At 40.0% G+C, this 22,102-nt stretch overlaps 1 protein-coding gene across 1 annotated transcript in view; it reads left to right on the top strand.

The window, feature by feature from the left end:
* Positions 1-16,500, top strand: part of ENAH (ENAH actin regulator) — a 51,654-nt gene extending 35,154 nt beyond the window's left edge. The window contains exons 10-16 of the mRNA XM_035903664.1: positions 83-137; positions 456-504; positions 4,053-4,119; positions 6,624-6,686; positions 10,935-11,013; positions 14,234-14,291; positions 15,436-16,500. Coding sequence (XP_035759557.1) covers positions 83-137; positions 456-504; positions 4,053-4,119; positions 6,624-6,686; positions 10,935-11,013; positions 14,234-14,291; positions 15,436-15,473 — 409 coding nt within the window. The 3' untranslated portion in view covers positions 15,474-16,500. The remainder of the gene's footprint in view (positions 1-82; positions 138-455; positions 505-4,052; positions 4,120-6,623; positions 6,687-10,934; positions 11,014-14,233; positions 14,292-15,435) is intronic.
* The last annotated feature ends 5,602 nt before the right edge of the window (positions 16,501-22,102 follow it).

Genomic DNA, 22,102 nt, shown 5'->3' with positions numbered 1-22,102 from the left:
ATTACCTAGCTATCACGCTGTAAACAATGTTCTTCCATCTTAAAGCCATGATGATGTTGGTAACTTTTGTCTCTGCTTATAGGAGAAGAATTGCTGAAAAGGGATCAACAGAACCAGAGCAGAAAGAAGATAAAACTGTGAGTTGAGAAATTTTATCTACTTCATGTTATTCAATACTGGATTATGAGAAAGATTCTAATGGTGTACACAAGAGACTATTTATACTTTACCATATATATACACACACAACCACTATTGTGTGAAGTGCATAGTGCTTGCACATTTTCTACATACAATTGAGCAGAACCGTTTAGATCTATATAAAAAGCGAAATAAATATTTGAACAATTGAGATAAATCCATTAGAGTCACAAGTCTCAAAGGTGGTTTTTTTTTCCCCCCCCTTCCCTCTTCCTCCTCCCCCACCTTCTCCCTCTCTCCTCCCTTTTAATCAGGAAGAATCAGAGTCTTCAACTTCTAAGGTTTCTTCAACAAGCACACCTGGTAAGTAGCACACGTTTGTGAATGCTGTGGCTCAATGCTAAAACCTAATGACAGATCTCAGTCAGCTATGCTAAATTTCAGAGCCTGCCTCTTCTCCCATGATTACAGCATGGCATTTTGCTGTAGAATGGGTCGTGGTTCAACAGTGTTTCAGAAGATAACAGGTAAAAGAACATCCGCTGGAATACTGTGTTTTCTATAGGGTCCTCCTGTGTCTAACCTATGGGGCTGATGCACAGAAAGCAATTGGTAGTGAATGTGAAAGCAAGTTGTCTCAGTCATTGCAAGACATGAGTTGGGACAGTAGTTTGTTTCCTTCAAGGCAGACGTACAAGACTGTCGGAGTCAGACAGAAACAGTTGCTGCTTCCAAGTACTTTAGTAAAGATTACCTCACATGCATGTGTCCTTTCTAAATCAATGTAAGTGCATGGAGAAGAAATTCTTTAACTATGATTCCTCTGCTGAGGTCTGCTTGTGGCAGTTTGGAACTGTATAGCTAAAACTTCTGCTGCAGTCAGTAAGGAAAGCTTACATCTCACCAATTCTGTAGCTGGCCAAGATGTATTGTCAGCATGCATATGTATTCATATGGTAAACACTTGTGTACAAGGACTCAAGTGACACTCAAGACTTTCTTTTCCTGTCCTTTAATAGTACACCTTGTATCCTTAGCTTCCCTGGCCACCTTCCCCTACATGCATACAAAAGGGGGAGGATGTGCCATATAGCCTGCTATTTGTCATGCCAAAAGATACTGGAAGCAGAAGGAAAATGAGTAGGTAATGAATATACCAGTCTTCAGTATGTTCTAGCTTTCTCTGATTGCTTGCCCATGTGTATACTTCTTCACTAGATGATTTAGACAGTTGATGGTGTTCAGGCCTTAATATTCAAAACCGCTGTTGTAGGGTGAACAAAACCCAGGCAGCCACTGGCTGTGGGATAAAATGGAGAGCTAGGAGCTAAGTGTGTCTGGATGGAAATAACTGGAAAACTGTTAGTGTTGAGATACAACTGGTAGTCCAAAGAAATTAGACTGCAAGGCAAAATAAGTAACTTAACACAAATCAAGTTTTTAATCCCTCCTTTATTTTTTTCTTCCCTCTTTCCCCTTAGCTTAGGAGTTTGCCTCTTTCTGTTAACTGCAGAGATATTAGCCTCGGGAAAATGACTGCTTTTGGAATGCTTCTAATAATAATACAGGTCCAAAAGAGGGAAATCAAAAACAGTGGAAGTGGTTCCTTTAATTGGTTGTCATAATAAGAAGCCTCATCAAACTTTATAAAAATGTCAAATGCATTCAGAGGTTTGACTGTTTCCCTCCAATGGAGAGATCTCACTTCATTTCTTGATGATGTAAAATGCTCTAATAGTGATGTGCCTCATCATTGGAACACGTCTTTAAAATGTTTAAGGGGAATGCTTGGCATACTGAGCAGAGGCCAGGTCAAAAATTTCTGTAATTATGTCTAATTACCATTAATAATATAACTGAAATTGTTATACACAGACTTGCTAACATTTACCTCTTTGGCATTGTGCTTACCCTTCCTATGAGCTGTTGTGGTGAACTATCAGAGTTCCACATTCCTTGTCAGGAAGAGTACAATGTTGAAAGGGGAGACGTTTCTTCTGTCCTGAGCTTGGGTCGTCTCTTTGCGTTTATTTTTGATACATTTCAACTCTGTGAAGGGGCTGTACACTCTCCTGTTGCTTACAGGGAGAGTTAGCGCTATGATTACTTAAATATACTAGTCCCTTTCTGTATATGGTATATTCCTTTTAGGGGAAGAAACACACAGTCATGTAAAACCTATGTTAAAACATGTTAGGTAATAATATAAACAAAACAAGCTCAAAACCATGGGATAGGCAACAGATGTATTACCCTTGGATAATGTTGCTGTTTCAGCTAGACAAGGATAATCTTGTGGTCCTTGAGCAAGCTGCAGTTGTAGCAAAATTTTCTCAGTTTTGCAGATACAGCTAAAATCCTGCTAAAATAACTTCTATGGCAGGACAAGTCCTGGAGTATATCAAATTAAGCTTAAGACTTGCCACTACACTGGCAGCCTGTAGTTGGCTGGGTCACAGGCTATGCTAGCAGACTTCTGCAGTTCAGATACTCTTCTCGGTATCTAGCTGCATCCCAGAGAACTCCTGGTCAATATGAGGCTCTGACAGGGCATTTCTGCCTCTCAGCTTGCCCAGCTTAGCAATACAAAAGAAAGGGGACAAACCAAACAAATAAACCCCAAATCTGAAATAAAGATTGAGAAGGTCGGTGGCATGTTAAAGTCCTGAGTAAGTAATGATAGCAAATAACAATTCGCTAGAGAAAGACTGTTTTAATTTGTGCAGATTGTAAGGAATGAAAACCTGATCTGTAAGGAATGAGGCATTTGTGGTGATAGGTATGGGCTGAGGAAGGGCTTAGGCGACACCACTAAAGGAGGAAAAAAAAACTCATTCAACCATGCAAGAACAAAAAATAAACAGTTTTGAGCTGAATTGTTTGCCTTGTTTCAGCTGTGATTTCTGTCTGTCTGCTGTTGACAAACAAACCTGCATGATAAAGCTAGCTTTCACCTCTGACTTCAGATCACTGTAATAAACTCAGGACAGAGAGCCAAAGTTTATTGGAGAGGATTCTAAGCAGAACCAAAAAGAAGGCTCCAGAATGGAAACTGAAGCATGAGCATGTGTAAAGATAGGTTGGGCTTTTAAAACTTGACTACAAATTAGATTTATGTCTATAGACTAGGCCCAAAAGTCCTCTTCTGCAGTGTATAGTAGAGTGCTTGCCCATAGAGTATAAGCTGCCCAGATGGGAGAAGAGATGCACAGTAACACTTCGCCTAGTATCACAGGTGGTGAGTAAACTACAGCCTCTTCTGGATCCAAGGGCAATGTTCCTTTAGTTTTGAGTCTGTATTATTTCGAAAGGGGGAAATGATAATGTTGCAATTAGAAGTATCTTTTTGGGGACAAGACTTTGGTGGGAAGTAAATACCTTGTTGCTGAGATGTATTCTAGTTGTGTGAGGCTGCATTATCTCTGCTATCGTGACACTGAAATTGACACTGAATTAATTTTATGTAATTCATTAACAGCTCAGGAAAGCTCCTTAAGCTTAAAAACATCTTCCCCCAGTATTTGAAGCTGACTATTTGGTTACAATTCCAGAACTCTGTGTTTCACAACTGAAGCCATAAAATACATCAAGTATAGGCAGACCATCTACCAGTTGGCTTAAGAATCAAGAGGCATTTACAATGTCTAGAACAAAAGCAAGACTTTAAGATGCTATCACAACGTAAATGGTAGTAGGACTAAAAATAAGATGAATACAACAGGAGGTAGCTTAATATGAAAGAACTAATGCAATGTAGTTAAAAAAACCAAACAAACACCAAACCCAATCTCCTCCTCCCCCTCCCTACCTCCCAAACCTGACTTAAGTTTCCAGGTATTTGAAGTTTCTTCATGTAAATTGCACAAAGAATAGAAGAAGACAGTTTTTTTTAATTTTCTCATGTTTTCCAGAACTAACAAGAAAGCCTTGGGAAAGAACAAATACAGTGAATGGAAGCAAGTCACCTGTTATCTCCAGGTACTCCCTTTTGTACCAGCCATCTTCTCCTTACATTTGGTGTTGTTGCTCGTGGTGCTAAAGATACTGGACTAAAATAGCAAAAATCACCTCATTAATATTAAAAGCAAAATGTACGGGTGTAAAATTACTGCTGTGAAACTGCTTTTGGCAGTTTTAATTAAGAATGAAGAGTTACTTTTGGAGAACACTAATAAGTGATATTTTTGGCAGTAAAGTCAAAAGTAAAGCCCAAAACAATTCCCTAGCAATTGCTGGTGTATAACTTCAGTTACTAAGGTGTATGTTTGCCTAGAGCAATGTTTAATTCTTTAGATTTTAAAGTCTGAATTTTCCTGCAAGGGAATACCAAATTCAGTGCCGTGATTCACATATTCAGTAGTAAATCTAGTGGAATAGATTTTCTCCTTTCTATTTATGATAGTCATGGAATGGTTATCTAGGTATTTAAGCCATCTTGGCAAGATTTGATTCTGTGACAATTTTCAGTAGCTGTGTCACACCGATCTAAGGAAGTCCATCCTAAAGAAGCATACAAACATTATATATCCTTCAGTGCATTCACCAATCTTTGGTAACTTGTCAGATGGAACTTTGGTAGGCAGCGGGAGTCTTGGTAGGCATTTCAGTAATGCAAAAGAGTGAAATGGCTGCTTTAGCATTGTTTTTATTATTGAGGTATATTTAATTGGCATTTACATTAAATAGAAGGCTTTTGGTTCATGTTAGAATTCCTGTATATTCTGTGTACAGAGGTTAAAGGATTCTGACCTGTGATAATCTGACAAAGTTACCTGAATTTGTGGAGAGAAAATAAAAGAACATGTTAAATTTGCAAATGCTGTATTTGAAATTACTTGAATTCTCCTTTAAATTCTGGCCTGTTGGAAACAGCAATGCAAGATTTGGTGATTAGAGAAGAAAACCCAATTATTCTCTAAGTGGCATTACTTGTGGTTGAGGTTGCCATCAAGCTTCTCAGTTCTGAAATGCAGCAGTAAACACTCTCAGCCTGTATCAGTATCCTTGTCTGTCTTTCAGAAATAACTAAGTCCAGGAGCTTAAAATGTTTGCATCCTTGATTCTGGTTGCTTGCTTTGTTTTTTGTCAAAAAGCAGGTGACATGGGTGGTAATGTCCCCTCTGCTATACTGTCAGAGTAACAAAATACTTCTTTTACCTTTAGCCTTGACTTCCCCCTACCTCCTTCCCCCTCAACCCCCTGTAGGTCTTACCTGCTTTAACCAAGGTCTCTTGTTTTCAAGCAGATCAAGGTATCAATACATGGCATTGAGGGGGAACTTGTCACAGAAATAATTTGTGTAAGGAATCCTAAAGATTATTTTAGATTTCATGTTAAGACAGTTGCTGACCTGGCCCTTTGGCTATAGGATAACCTGTGGGTAAGCAATTGAAGAAAGGAAACCGAAGGGATTAATAAATAGGGCAACTCTCTATATCAGGCTCCTTTGGGAAGTCTGGGATGTCCTTCAGTCTTCATTCTACCTGTCCCCATAGACGTAGCTTCTTGTAAACTCTTTTATGAATCTTGTTTCATTGATCTTGTTTCAACTGGTGAAATTCAGAGGTTACTGAGGTCTGTTTAAAAATGTTTTCTGACCTGTAGAGGAGTACATGAATACAGAGGAGTTTTGAGGTTTCTCTTGAGATGTATTGAGAAAATCTCTCCATCAAGCTTTTGTCTTCAGTCATCCAATAGAAAATGTTGTTCGAATTCAGCTTGATGAGAGCCTGACTGGGTGTATACTCTAAAAAGTACTTCCAAAATAAAAATTCCATGTTTATCAAATGTCAGTATTATTTTCCAGTGTTGTCATAACCTGCTGGAAGTTGTCATAGCATGTGTTTTAAGACTGCTGGTACAATTTTCTAGTCAGTGTTGAGTTTGCCCTGCCAGGATAAGGAATAAACATTGGACTGAGAAATAAAAGATATTAGTAGAAGTCTCTCTTGAATATCCCTGCATTTTTCTTAATTCTCTACAGTTGCCAAGTCTGTCTCGGCAAGCAGCTTGTTAAAGTAACTTTCTTTGAGTGAGTTAGGCAAAGGGTGCTGCTATTTGAAACGCTAATACTGTGTTTGCCAAAAGAGGATATCTTTCACCTGGTAGGGCTCAAGAACCTGCTTATGACCTCTACAGGGGATGAGAGTCACTTACAGGGATTAAGCAAAGCATACCTAAGAAATTGGCAAGTAAGCTAAATTTTCTCTTCAGAGCTTCCAAACAGGTAGACAAAGAAAGAGTTGTTCTTAAGAATGAATGTGCTAGGTATTCTAAAATAACCAGTGTCCTGTTTAAATCAGGCCTTTTTTTTCGTAACAGACTGAGAAAACTTAAGCTATGTGCTTTTAGTATGTCCTGAAACATTTCAGATAGAACTCTTGGAACACAGCTAGTGAAACTCCATGGTACTTAAGGTGCTAAAACTGAACAAAATTGCGACATAATACAGCTTGTTAAGGTAGTGTTTCTCCCCTTCGTAGACGGGAATCTCCGTGGAAAAATCTGCTTGCTTCTGAAAACAGGTTCTATGATTCATTAAACAGGTATCATCCTGTTGGGATTTGAGATTTTGTAATAACCATTTTGACCAGTTCAGGGTTGGACTTTTTCTACATGGATTGGTAATCACCACATGTATCACCAGGTTCCTCTTCACATTTTGTTTGTCCAGTTGAGCCCATTTTTTGACTGGTTAAAAGCAGATTGTGTCAAAGACAAATTGAGATGGCTTAAGACCCAGCTATGAATTCATATTAAATGCTGGCTTTCTGCCAGTTGCCACCTGCAAAGGTACAAATTCCTGTTGGAGATGCCAGGATTTAGTGAAGCATTTGTGATTTTTTGATAAGCAGGTTTTCAAAAAAGTAAGTTTTGATACACAGGAATAGCCATTAATATTCCAGTTGAGTTTTCACATCTGCTTTTTGCAAATGTAAGTAGAGATAATAAATAGGTTTTCCTTGCATTGGAAAGGAAAAAAAAAAAAATTAAAAAGGACTTGTTAAACATAAATTAATGTTTCTGTTGGGAACATACTCACAAGTTAGAATTAACATTATGTGTATTTTAAGCTGTAGATCTCAGTTTTCACTCTCTGTAGTGGTAGTCATAAAATACTGTTATTGAAAACCTTCAGGTTTTAAGAGCTTTCCACAAGTAAATGTGTTAGAGCCCCTCAGAATTACTGAGTCAAATTCCAGCTTTGTTTTTCATGAAGGCACTCATTGTGGTGACTACTTAATCTTTTGTATGAAAAGTTCCCCTTTTAGCTACTTATCTTGGGTGGTGTATTGTGCATGTTGGCATGAATAAAATCTTTTTTCTTGCATGCTTGATTGAAGGTGTTTTAGGGACTATCAAGGTTGCCTTGCTGTTCTGTTAGGCAATGCTGTGAAAAACCACACGGGAGAGCTCTTTAGCCATCTTAGGATCAAATGGTTGGGATGTTTCATTCATTAAATTTCAGTAGTTAATGTCTGTCTTAATGGCAACTGCATTCACCATTAATCTTTCTTCTGACCTAGTTGAAGAAGGAAAAATAGGATAATTCGGGGGGGGGAAACAACTAGTTTTACCTGAGATTAGAAATTACCTAGTTTACAAATTACAGTCTTTCATGTTTGAATGAAGAATGTCTTGCATTTTGGAAAGCAAAAATGGAATACATTCTTAAGACCGAGAGGCAGAGTTTATAAAGAGGCTTTCCTGTCAAGATTTTTGACAGATAGCATGAGTATCTAGTGTATGATTGGTAGAGCTGCCTTATTCTAAAGATCTGAAGCAAAATAAACATGAAGCTGTCTGGGGAGAGCACTTCTTTAAAGTTATCTTCTTCAAATATTAAAGTATATTCTTGTTTGGGTTCTTCCATTAAGGCAGGTAGTAGCTGCCTGTTATCAATTGCCAGAAATTGCATTTGAGAGGAGACTGATTCTTTTTTCAGTCATGTTGAGTAAATGCTGTAATGCCGTAATGTATGGGAACAAAGCGATAGTCAGTGGAAATGATCAGAAACTATATGTGGAGAACCTGAAAAAGTCGTGCTGTTCCGCTTGGAGTAAGTTAGTGTTCGCAGTTGGAGGTGTAAACTGCAAGTAACACTTAAAATATCAGATACGTGATGAAGCAGCAATTGCCAAAGATACCATCTCAATGAATGTTTTTGAGCAAGGAATTCTTTCTTCATGAACTAAACACTGTTGCTATCTAAAGAGTGTTGTAAAAGATCCTAAGCTGTGATTTGTCTTCATAGCATTAGTGCACACTGTAGATTTTTCTGGTGGTTGCAAGATGAATTCTATTTTTCTAGCTTCTTCCACTATCAAATTACTGAATTTTATCTTCTGTCTTAGTTGGTGGATCATGTATTTTCATTTTGGTGTGTTTCAAGCAATAATAATGTTAGCAATTTCTCTCTTGGAACTTACGTTTAAACAGCTGTAGACTTAGGTCTAAACAGCTGTAGCAATTGAGTATTGTGATCCCCAGTGAAAAACTGAGCTGGTATAGCTGATGTTCCTGCACCTCTCTGCTTTGGCACAAAGTCCATCAGCAAAGGGCCAGTTAATACAATCCCTTCGGCTGACTCTGTTTTGCGTGGTTAAATGCTGGCAGTTTTCCTAAATGGGTGCCACTAGGCTTGACATAACTAACTTGTCAGCGCACAGAAATGACCATGAAGCATTAAAAAAAATCATCAACCGGTTTCTACTGCCTACATTGGAGTTACTGCCTTTTGAAAAGATGAATGGGCTCAGGAGTACCAATTTAAAAATGTCCTGTCACCAGAATTACTCGGTAGCTATGAATGTGTATGAAGATTTCAATGAATTTTTGAATGTGCCAGGCTCTGCAATGACGCAGGCATACCCTATTACAGGTTAGGGTGAGGAAAAATGGGCAACTCCTGTGTCCCGTGTTGTTTCTTAACATTTTTCACACTGGGAACCTACAAGAGGTAAAAGTATCTGCTGGAGAGCACAAACCTGAGAAAGTTCCTGTAGTATCAAAATGACATTTTGGTGTGCATACCCTGTTCAGTTGAGAGTTGCATTTTGAGTGTTTTCCTTCAGTTAGCAAATAAAAAGGTAATCCTGTCAGGTTATAAAAGTCATCAAGACAATTCAGTACGAGGCTTATTCTGCTCGTCCTGAACAAAGATAGTGTAATCAGACAATGTCTTCATGGATGAGCTGCTATCTTGTAAGGGAAAAGGCATGAAAGCTGAAGGTAGTGGTTTTGTCAGAACAAATGAACATGATATAGTATATTATATTCACCATTCTTCTGAGTGAGAACACAGCTTTTTTGTTAGCTAAATTAAAAATACATAAATAAATGGAAAAATCAAAGCAATGGATGTACTGCTTGTGTCCCTCACACATTTGCTTTATTCTGAAAAAAGTGTTATCCCGTCTATTTGAGAGAAGATAAAGTGTAGAACTGTGCCTTTCCTGCTGGTTTGTCTTTTTTGGTTCCTGGCCACCTTCCATTGTAATAAAAAGGCTGCACCTTCAGGTAGCAAATCCCACAAAATGCAGTGTTTAATGGATTCATCCTACGTAAGAATTCTGCAATGAGACACTGAGTTTAGGCCAGGCTTTTTTGTTCAGTGATGCCACATACAAGGACAATGAAATAGGACCCAGCTTAGCCTACTAATAACCTTCCCTTCCTTAATGTTAGCATAATGCAATAATCGTAAACATTGGGGAAACCTCTTAACTTGAATTGTCAGCAATATTGTCAGCAATTTTATCAACTTTTTTTTCCTTAACATTTTGTAGAGTAATGGAGAGAGGATGTTAGCCAAGATTTAAAAAGTAATTAAGAACAGCAGAACATTCCTCCCTCTTTGTCCAACACCACCCATCCATCCATCCATCCCTGCTTTGGAGAATCATTTCTGTGTTCCTGCTGTTAGCATCTAGGTTCTGTCTCTGCTCGTAGTTGTAGGTATGCAAGGCCCCATGGAAGTGTAGTAAGTACACAAGTCTGAGTTACACCTTGCACAAACAGAGGGGGTCAGAAAAGAGAAGTGAGAAGGTAGAAAACCTGCCGCTTCTGGAATGTGTGTTAAAAATGCAAAAGAATCTTGGTAAGCAAGTTTTTGATGTCTTAAGAGTGTTACATAAGCAAAATTGAATGTCGTAGTCTAAAACACTAGAACTTCCTCCCAAGTATTATCTTATAAATATTGCTGCTGTTACAGTATTTGCTTTCAGTAGCTTTAGAAAGAAATTGATGGAATAATTTATGTTGGAAGGGACTTATATAAGATTGCTTAGCCTTGTCCTGTCAAATGTTGAAAAACTGCCAGAGTGATTCCACAGAATTCATACAGTTACATCATCAAAATGTAGTCATCAGTTAGTGCGAGTGTTTCTTTGAGAGGGCCTGTTTCGAAATAAGTAAGCAGTTGAAAAGGGAGAAGGGAAAGTAACATTTGAAGGCATTCAGCTTTTCATGCCCATTATGAAAAAACAAGAAACCGCTGACAGTGAAATCTGTCTGCTACTTGACATGTTCTTGTTTTGAACTAATAACTCTTATTCTTATGGTAATTTACATTTCTGGTATGTGGAAAATTTTCTTGGTTGTCGCTTTCTATTCTGTGTGGTATTTGGGGTCTGCCTGATTTTCCCACCCTCCCACTCCCAATGCTTCTTCTCATTCTGATTCTTTACTATGGTTTTGATTGATGAATGTTAGCGAGTTTGATAGGGAAGTCCTATGTATCCTGTAATAATGAATGACCAGTAGTAATTCATGGATCTGTTTTTGTACTGCAGACCAAAATCTACACCAACGGGGCAACCCAGTGCCAATGGAGTACAGTCAGAAGGTCTAGATTATGACAGATTGAAGCAGGTACGTATATAATGCTTTGAACAGAAAACTTGGGTATAAGGGGTTGTAGCTTTCCAATACCAGTTTTCAACTGTTTTCCTAACTAGTTCCAAACATAAATAATGATTTATTAATTATTAGTCATTATTTTTCCCCGGATGTGTTTCGGTATTCTTAAAAGCTGTGACTGTAGGATGGCAGCTTATACAGCCCCATTACTTTCTCACAGATGCTTGTTCCTGCTTTTGCATTAGGCAGCACACACCAGATGGTGTTGATGCTCTGGAGGGAACTGGGAAACTGGTTTGCCTGGAAAACCTTCCTTTCTCTCTGATCTCTACCCAAACAAACAAGCAAACAAACAACAAGCCCTCAGAGCAGTTCTAGCAAAACAAGTATCACCATGTTTTGTATCAGTTGTGAGCACCCGTGCTCATGAGTTTGGTGGTGAAAGAGCATCCAGCGATACCACCTTTTGTGTAGCTGTCCTGGCTAAGAGCAGAGGAGAGTCTTGTGGGAAGAAGGTGGCAGCCACCGGCTGTTGGATGAGGAAAAGACGTTATGGGGTGCTTTGGAAATTGTTTGGCAACAGTTACCTGTAGGCGACAGGCCTTTGTCAAGTACGTGTGCCAAACAGACAAACCTGTGCAACCAGAGGCTTGGCAAGGGATCTCCTGTGACTTGTATGAAGACAGGAGCTGTCAGTTAAGAGCGTTAGTGATCTTTAGACTGAGCAGACCTTCCACACTCCTAAGAACAGGGGCCCCCCGAGGAGCAAGTGGGTGTAATATATTTGTGTTCCTTCAACCACTGAGAAGCCCCCCTTTGCTGAGGAGGCCCTATGATGATCGTCTTTGCTGCTGCTGGTAGGTGCTTTCAGTGCAGATGTCCTTTTGAGAGCAGTGGTTGCCTGCAGCATTGGGCTGATGCTGACCCAAGCAGACTTGCGTAAGGTGTTTGGTGGTGTTCATGTGCGAGAATGCTGCTGTGTATTTTTGCTTTATTGTGCTTTGTGGTGTGTCTAGTAATCTTCAGGGTCTTTGGGAGCTGCGAGGACAACATGCGGCAGGGAAGCCTGATTCCCATAGGTGAGCAGCATTTCAGCATGGTGTCCCTGTATAGAGGAGTGGTATGATGGGGCTAGCTGGCCTGCTGGTGGCTTCCTGAGTGAGGCTTGGGCAAAAGCAGTAGTGCACTTTCTCAGTGCCAGTCTGAGTTGTGTGGTATGGGGAGTCATGTTTGAGGTCTTGGTACAGTATTTTGGCCATGTTTGTCCATGCTGAGCTGGTGGAAGCTCCTTTTCTTGGGGAGTATGCTGTAGATGGTGCTAGTTACTTTTCTGGCAGAGGCCATGAGCATGCAGTGTATTGTGGACGTGATCTGCCTCTTTTCCAGGCAAGGCTCTGCTCAAGTCAGATCCCTGTCCTTGAAAAGGGGAAAGTGATGTGCTTGCTGTTGCCAGGGAGCTCTACATTCAGGAGTCTGTAGAGCGGTGGTTGGTTGTATGACAGATGGGTTCCAGACTTGGTGGGTTCGGGGAATGGTTGGTTGTAGGGCCATGGCGTTGGTGTTGGAGGCAGTGATTTTTAGAGGGGGTGTGAATTCTGGAGTTGGAGGTGAGGAATCTTGCTCAAGTGATGTTTGGATCAACAGGCTGGTCTCCCGAGTAGGGAGGAGAGGTTCTAGAGTGGGTTCTAACTCAGCTATTTGTTCTGGAGTATGTTCCAACTTGGTGGTTGGTTCTAGATCATGCCCCGTGGCAGCGATCAAGTCTAGATTGGGTTCTGACTCAGTGATTTGGTCTAGAGTGGATTCTGGCTCGGTGTTCTAGATCTTTGTTCTAGATCATGTTCTGACTTTGTGTGGTTCTAGAGCCAGGCTCAGGTCTGGTGGGTGGTTCTGAAGCATGTGTGGTGGTGTTCTAGAATCTAGTTCAAGGGGTACTCCTATTTTGTCATCTCAAGAGGATTTGCGGTACTCTTGCTACAGCTTCCATTAAATGCTGCTGATGGCAGTCTGGCTGCTTTTTTCTTCTGTTTTCTTTTTTTTTCTGGGGTCCTTTTTTTTTTTTTTTTTTTTTTCCTTCTTCTCTGTGGTTCTTTCATGTTGAAGGTACAGAGGATGGGGATCCTATCATCCCATAAAGCACAGCTCTCCCAAGTTTCCAGCATGCTGACTCTCACTACCTCTGTTAAGACTTTTCTCTGGAAGCAAAATCATCTCGCGCTCTATTTCTAGTGGACACGTGGCAAGCTCTTCCTTGCCGCTGCCCTTCCCAGCAACTGGTGGCCATGCTCCGGCTTCAAGGCTTCTTGCCGCTTATACAAGAGTCTCGTCTAAGACTTGGCGAATTGGGAGACCTACCTCTGCAGCTTTGGTACGCGCTCTTACGCCAGGAATGACTTCAGGCAGGGAAGGTGTGTCCATGCGTGTGTCTTCCACCAGCAGCTCATAAAGGACTCAGCAAGTCTAGAGTACGCTAGAGTAATTGCACCTTTGGTTGCGAGCAGCATGCTAACCCCAAAGCTGAGAAGGAAACAGCTGAAATCTTCTGGATGAGTTTCCTGCTCACTACAGATTTGGCCAGGAGGTGACAATCTCCTCTGCAGAAACAGACACTACCCCACACTCTGCTTGTGAAAACATTGTCACCAAATCATCAGTTAACATCACTTAGACAAAAGGATGGAGAAAACAGCAAGTGGGGGGATGGCACTTCACTCCGTCACCTTCATTCCTTCACATTCCCCTTGGCGACTGGGAATACCTTGATAACTTGAGCTCCCTTTTTTTCTTTGAATATTTCCTTGGCTTGTGGTTTTTAGTTAGCTACTTTTTTGCATTCCACATCACATTTCATCTGTAGCAAAGCTTTCTTATTTTAAAAGGATGTGCTAAATTTTTTTTTACTTTTTTTTTTTATTTAGCAATTACACTAATGCAATATTCTAACTTCAGTATGTCCCTTCTTCTCTTGTAAGTTCTAGAGGAATCAATTTGTAGGACTTCTACAGAATGTTTTTTTTTCTTCTTCATTGTACTGGTAGTAAGAAAGTTTTAGGGATGCTTTAGGTTTGGGGTATTAACTTGGAAGATAAAGGCTGGGTTATGTATTTCAGAAGGGTTAAAGCTTGATGAAAGTTTGGAAGACTTGGATTTCTCTGAGCAGAAAATTACAGGTGGCAAAACTAATGCGTGCATGTTACAAAACTAATCTATTATTTATGCTCTGACACCATAGGACATTTTAGATGAAATGAGGAAGGAGTTAACGAAATTAAAGGAAGAACTCATTGATGGTAGGTATCAATCTGTTTCCTGCTGCTGTTCAGTCTTAGAGTAAGTAGGTACAGATGCATGACAATGTAAATATAATGTGTTTCTAGCCCAAGAGTGATATATTGGTAAAAGTAGCTTTGTTGTTAGTCTAGCGTTACGCTTCCATTTGTGGCAGACCTGTTCTGATTGATGTGCTGGCATGTTTTCTCTCCTGTGCTTTTTGTTTTCATAGCACATTGACACCAATGTGTCTTTTAAAAGTGGTTGGAGGGATGCTGTATTTGAGTGATTTGTAGTTATCCTTGTGTCATGTGGTGGTAGGTGCGTTATTTTCAAATAATCCAGAGCTGCTGAGGTGCGTATTTAAAGACTGGCAATATTCAGACCAAGATTGTGCTTCCAGCTTTCAGTCTTCTCCTCTTTGGTCTGTAACATAAGAGTCAAAGAAAAGAATTACACAATTTTCATTTTTATTTTAGCAGAAGATACTTTCCCAAGTAGTCTTCTGTAGTTAAGGGAAATCATTGAGAAAGCATAATCTTAAAGGTCCACCAGTCAAGAAATAAATAAAACTGTGTGATCTACTAGCTTGGTTAGCAATTTTTTTTGCTTTGTGGTAACTACCACAATAAAGTATGGAGGGAAAAAAAAGGGGAAAACACGTCATATTGAACTGATACTACTGCTGGTAAAATATCAAATGTCATTGACTGATGTCGTAGAAAGAGCTGGCTGGTTTGGGGCTACAGAGAATGCAGTGCTTTTCTCTATATTTTGACTGTGCTGTGTACCGCAGCCTTTTAGAACAGTACGGAGCAAATAAGGGAGGGCCCTGAGGCTGCTCTTAAACAAACAAAAAATTAAAATAAATGAGCCCACATATGCTCCTTGACAATCCCAGTGGTAGTGATTAACATCAGGTAAGGTCATAGACTTGCTGGAGATGCAGAAGTAAAAAATAAGATGTTACAAATTTTACAGGAGGAAAAAGCGTACTGCCTGGTTGGGAATGACACTTGTCTGAAGCGATCTTACACATAGGTTATTCACGTTATAAGACTGTTGGAGCAGGGCAAGCCTTCTTTAAGGGGTCAGCTGTGTATTCTGGCTTTCTGCCTTGACTTTGATTTGTTAACTTTTCTCTTTCTCTCTCTTTCTCTCTAGCTATCAGGCAGGAACTCAGCAAGTCGAATACGGCATAGAAAGACTAGTACTAAGCCGATGTGGCTCTTTAACTTGGTATAAAACTGACTACGTTTTGTGAACTGTTAGAAGAAAACGGAGACAGACACTTGGAAGGAGGGAGAAACAACCTATTCTGAAAAGCTTCAGACACATCACTCGGGTGATATGCTATTCCCCTCCTAGTTTGCAGCTTTTTTCTGACCTTTACAGCAGGGTGGAAAAGACTCTTAAAGTTACTGTAATGATTATGCAGAAATTCCTACACCTATCAGACAAGATCACAGTGCTTTGAAGTCTACTCATGTCAAGATAAAATTGCACATGTTTCAGAATTTGTTGTTAAGACAAAAAACAGGGAAAAGCTTGGGAAGGCTTTTCAGAGAGGTTTTCTTAATGAAGGAGTTAGCAAGTTATACTGTTGTACTTCAAATGTATCTCAGGTTTGTCTTCCTATCGTATCTGATATTTCCATGAATAATTTAAAAGTTCAGATGTGTAGAAGTTCAGTTCACAAAACATGGAATGAGTAGAAACGCGTGCTTTTAAAGGGCAATATTTGTAAGTGAATGACCTAGATGGTGATGACATATCAAGATTTTGGAATTTTATGATAGGAAGCCTCTCTAGTTAGCCTTCATGCAATTTTATAGGAAAATAAAAAAAGCAAATACAGTCCAGAGTTTAAAGATGTAGATGCCTTCCTACATTGTTACAATGCTTTACCAAATCTAAGACTTCTACATAATGCGAATCAGCAGTCAAATGTAAATCATTAGTATGTTGTAGATTTACAGTAGATTTTGGGGCTTTTTTTAGATTTATGCATGTGGACATTTTTGTAATGTAACACAACACAGCCAGCTTTTTAATTAAAAGAAAAATTGCATGTCACAGAGTAGCCTTTTCATTTGTAAGGCTTAATTTATGCCCAGAAAGATGTGGGATGAGGGAGGGGGAAGGTGACACATTTTTATTACTTTCTACACTTTTTCTTCATCTTACATGCATGTGTAATAATGAGGAAAATGTGACTTTTATCAGTAACCATGTTAATGGAACCAAGTACTTAATCCTTTTGTATCTTTTTTCAGTTTTCTATTTGTAATTCAGTAATACTTCCATAATGGTTCTGAAACTCCCATGTGAACCTAACTCATTTGTCAGTGAGAGAACAAATGTGTAGGCATCTGAATTACTGAGGATGCCCCTGTGTAAGTGCGTTGTCCTTTACCTTTTTACCATGACCCTCTGCTTCACTCTTCTCTGAGACTCCTTTTTTGATTGTTTAACGAAATAGGACAGCAGTTAGTTACCTTAGAGTGATGGAGCATCAAGTCACAGTAATTGTCCCCTTCTCCAAATTTATCTGCCACCCTCCTTCCAAAACACTCAAAACCAACAAAAAACCCCACAGCTCCACCCGCACAACCCAAACCCTGAAAAACAGCAATGGCATGCCATTGGTTTTGGTCAACAATTTGAGAATCATTTTTAGGGAAGATGATACCTTTCTGTTTCCCAGGGTTTTCAGATTTTATGCTTGTAATTTTTTTCTCTCTCTCTCTTTTTTTTTTTTTTTTTTTTTTTTTAATGTGGTACAGTTCAGTGGAATAGAAATTCTGTGAATTGGATCTGTAGTGCTCTGGACAAAGAATATGGATCAGAATCTTCCCTTTTCCTTTTGCACTGTCAATTTTTCTGAGCCGTAACAGTGCCACGTTTGCTTTGGGATCTGTGCTGATCCAAAAGAAAAGTTTACTTACAACTTTTGGAGAGATTAATATTTCAGCTTAAAAGTATATGCAGCTCCATTCGTAGGACAAATGCTTCAATAACAAACTGTCTTAAGTGCTGAACACCAAAGCAAAACAGCACTTACAGCTTTGGAAAGGCTTCAATGGGAAATTTTTCTCCAATTCAAACATTTCCTGTTTCTATAGGTTCAAATTCTTAAGAGAAGACTACAGTGGAAATATTGCCTAACTCCATTTATTACTCATTTTTTAAAAAGAAAAAAGAAAACAAAAACATTTTTCTGCATGCATTTATTGAAGGCATTAAAAAAAAAATCCGTAGTAAGCTTGTCAAGTACTGTTTTTCTCAAAACAAGAGGAGGCATTTTCATCTTTGTTGATGTAACTTTTTGTTTTACACAGACTTTTTGAGCATTAAGGAAGTTTACCCTTGTCAGAAATCATGTTTGATTTGTTTCTAGGAGAGTTCAGGAGTAGCATAGTGGAATAGCGTGAATGGGTATAAGTGGTCCAAAATTAAAGGCTGAACTACTAGATTGTGCAAGGAACTGGCTTATGCACTAAACGTTTTGTGCCTTGGTCTACAATTAACATGATTTCTGTTTAAAAGAAAAAGGAACAGATGTCGTCTTTTGTGCTGCTTCTACATACATACTTTCTGTAATCCCAAACTGCCGAATTGGTTCTTTCCAGAAAATCTGATTGAATTAAAGATTACTGTAGACATTTCCTGTCCTACTGACAGTCGCACCGTTTCCAGAGATTTCAGTATTGAAAATGAACTGCAGAAGCTAAGATTATTTTGCCTACTGGTAACTGAGTTCTTTAAAAACCATATTGTGGTGGTTCTGTGCTCTTGTACAATGGATGTCTTAAGCTGAGGGCAGTTTAAGGAATCCTTTCTAATGCCAGGAAGGCGTTGCTTTCCTCAACACTGTGATCTGACCTGTGATAAACCTGTACTATAGACAAGTGGCTACCAAGTCAACTGCAAACCAACTGAATGTAAAAAATCTTAGTGCTGGTGCTGAAATCTCTTCAGATAGTCATAATGATTTCCAGTTCATTGTTTTAAAAAGTATTGAGCATCAAGTGTCAATCAAAGACTGAAGATGATCACTAATGAATGTTGACTTTTCATGCATTTAGGTTTACCTTCTTTTTAGTTTCTCAGTTCATTCTCTGCTATTTTTATCATATTGTGTCATTTTAAATTTCTTACATGCTAACGTTTTGTTTGAGCGAATGAAATAAAATTGCAATATATAAACGTTGCCACCATTTATTTCTGGAGCTCCGTAGAAGATGCTGAAGTTTACTACTCAAATTCCTGATATTTTTAATGACTATGATCATTCCTTACTCCTTGATTCCACTCCTCCTTTCTGATTCTCCATCAGAAGGTTCAGTAGAGAAAAGTGAAGACTTGCCCTACAGAGAATGTAATCGCAGGGACTATGTGACATTCATGAACAGTAACTGCTATGCATCAGTTAAAATCCATTTTAAATGATGGTTTGATTTGCATTCTCACAAGGCTTACACTTTGGTCTCTGTATCCACAGAGAATTTGGAAGGGAGGGAGAGGGAAAGACCGGGGGAAACACAATTGAATCATAGAATCATAGAATCATAGAATGTTTTGGGTTGGAAGGGACCACTAGAGGTCATCGAGTCCAACCCCCCTGCAGTCAGCAGGGACACCGCCAACTAGATCAGGTTGCTCAGAGCCCCATCCAACCTGGCCTTGAATGTTTCCAGGGATGGGGCCTCCACTACCTCTCTGGGCAACCTGTTCCAGTGGTTTACCACCCTCATTGTAAAGAATTTTTTCCTTATATCTAGCCTAAACCTACCCCGATTTAGTTTAAAACCATTACCCCTTGTCCTAACGCAAGTTGAAGTTAGTCTGATTTTTTTTTTTTTTATTTGCTGCTTTTATGTTCATTACGTATTTTCAATACTGGTAGTAAAGAAAACCTACTGTGAAAGATTAATATAGCTTTCTGCACACTAAGGACAGTTTTGCTCAATTTGTCTTACAGTGGGATATTGAGAGTAGCTGTTTAAGTGTCCCTGACTTAGTATCCTGAAAGCTGTACTTCTCTGCTGTTGTTTTTTATTCAGAGAGGTAATGGGATAATCCTGCTTTGGCAAACCATTGGACCCAGTGCCAGTTTTGGCACCAGGCTTAATGAGTTATAAAGGGTTTTATTAAATACAATTATCGCTAGATTCTAAAATTGTCTGCTATTATTGGGGTAGTGTTCAGGCAACAAGTATAAAAAATTCTGATTTAAATATCTGAAGAGTGTTACAAAATCTGTCCATCGGTGTCGAGAGGTAAGGTGTCTACTTTTAAAAGTTGTGTATTACAAAAGTAGGAAGGTGGTCTGTGGTTGATCAGAGTGGTGATTATCAGCACTTCACATAGGCTCTTCTGAAAATGTTTGACTGGGCTCGGTTCCAATACTAAATATTACTTGCCAGCATGTCTCTTGCAAGTAATCATACAAAGCTTGCAAAATCAAGAGGGCATTCCCTCTGTTTTCAGTAGGGGAACAAGACTGGGTACAAAGCCAGTTTGGAAGGCTGTTTCCTTGCTCCCCAAGACTCACAGTTCTTTAGGGGACTGTAAATTTTCCTGACTGTGTAGGCTGTTGCTGGGGGGGTGGGGTTGGGGGGTGGAGGGGGTGATAGAGAACAGGTGAAAAGGGAAGGAGTTGGTGATTTCATTGGAACTGGGGCCAGTGCAAAATACTTGAACGGATGAGAGAGAACAGGTGAAAAGGGAAGGAGTTGGTGATTTCATTGGAACTGGGGCCAGTGCAAAATACTTGAACAGGCAGAAGTTCATTTAAATCATTTGTCTTGGGGGGTGATTTTTGGGTATGGAAGCGCTGAGGATTATTTAAGGCTCAGTTACGTGCTGTCTAGGAGAGCCTTAATGGGGAAAGGGAAGTAAGTCTGTTAAATCAACCATTACAGTATGTATTTATACGTTCAGAAGGGTATCTCTTCAAGGCAGCCCGTATGAAGGCCTGACAGGAGTTCAATATTTATTTTAATTCCTTGGAGTTCGTTGCCTAAGACTGTTGAAATTGATATGTCATGTCAGGAAATATATTCAAGTTGATTCAGGTTTGTTATCTTAATAAACAAAATGTGCAATAGAACTTGGCATAATTGTCCAAGATTTGGAGGAGGAGGTGTGCTTCTAGATGTTGAGAAAGCTCAGCAAAACTGGGAAGTCACAGCACCAGTGTCTGCATGTTACCCGGTAATCGGCACCTTCATTCATTCCACAGGTGGTTGGTTGTCACGGTGATGCTGAAAGTCAAGGAGCTTTGTAAAATTTACCTCCGTTTTATAAATGGATCCCAGCTGAACTCTCAGTCAATAAATGCATTTTCTAATGTTTATTTTATGGAGCTTGGTGTCCTGAATCTTACTCAATGAGTATTCTTTATCTGGTGTCCTACTTAAATAAACTGCTAAATGGCCAAGACATTGGGCAACTGCTGCAGACGTGCTGTATTGCTGCTCCAGCTGTTGCGGTTCTCGGCTGCGGGCTGACAGTTTTCTATGTTGAGATGCTTAATTTTGCCGTTGCTGTTGTTCAGTTACGTGGACCACCCTCTCCTCCCTTCCCAGCCTATTTTAGAGCTGTTCCTGGTGTGATGTTTTCACTTCTCTTTGCGACTGCAGGTCTCTTCTGCAACTGCTCGAGCACGGCAGAGTTGGAAGTGACCTTGCATCCTGCGCCTATGTTTACCTTAAGCGTAACTTTTTATCACCAGCTAGCTGGAGCCACTCAAGTCCCTACCTACATTCTGAACAGCCTTCAACTCAGTAACAAAGTTATCTCTGCTAACTACGCTGTGAGTGTGCTGAACTATATCCTGGTTTTCTTTGCAGAGCCTCTAGGAGTTGGTCTGCACCCTGTTGACGCTGGCAGAGAAAAACAGCGAGAGCAGTGAGGCAGTGGGTGTGAGAAGAGAAAGCATAAGGGAGTTCTGGAAGCATTCAGGGGCGGATGATACCTATGGGGAAGGAAGCAGCCAGAAATGAGGGGGGCTGCAGGAGGCCTGAAAACTCAAAAGCAGATTTCAAACCCAGTCTGGATGCTGCTGGAATCTGCAAATTTAGACGGTCAGCAGAGGTGGCTTTCTGGGCAATCTTAAGGCTGCTTGCCCATGGTTGTAGGCCTAGTACATTCAAAAAAGGAAAAAAAGAGAAACATTATGTCTGTTGAAGAAGAAACGTCAAGCAGCAGATAATTTTTTCCAGTACTGTATTGTGAAACCGGTTTGGACCTATGCAGCTTGGTGAGTCCTGTGATGCTGCAGAACCAGCCCGAGCAGCTGAAATGTAGCCTTGAGGAAAGGGGGGTGCAGACTTGCTCATAGATGCCTCCTGAATGTGGACCTGGGGGAATCTGTCACTGCCACAGAGCCTCGTGGCTGCAGCGGATGAGAAACAAGAGTTTTATTTGGCTCTTAGGCTGAGACCTTCATCTCTGCCAGTGGACAATGCTCGTATTTGAAACAAAATTGGCCAAAAATGTCCCTTATCTCTGCCCAGTAATCTTTGCTCTGCTAATGAGAAAAGCTCTCCGTGGCTCTTGGTCCCACAGGTTGGCGCTGCACTGCAGCATAAGCGGAGAAAGGCCTGAGAGGAGTCCAGCCCCAATGGATTTGGTCCATCAAGGGGCTTCACAGGGTAAGTGAAAAATCCTTTCCCTTGTTCAGGATGAGCAATTACAGAAATGCAGCCCCGAGAAGCACAAGCTGATGCTGCCGGGTGCCCATGATGCTAGAAAGACATTGGCGTTCATGAAGGACGGTTGTCACATAGGCTGGTTTTGTCAGCAGATCTCCTTCGAGAACAAC

This window comes from Egretta garzetta, unplaced genomic scaffold (assembly GCF_000687185.1).
Source record: "Egretta garzetta isolate BGI_Z169 unplaced genomic scaffold, ASM68718v1 scaffold11, whole genome shotgun sequence".
Lineage (NCBI taxonomy): Eukaryota > Metazoa > Chordata > Aves > Pelecaniformes > Ardeidae > Egretta > Egretta garzetta.
Note: the sequence above shows the minus strand (reverse complement) of the source record. Positions and strands in the feature narration are given on the sequence as shown.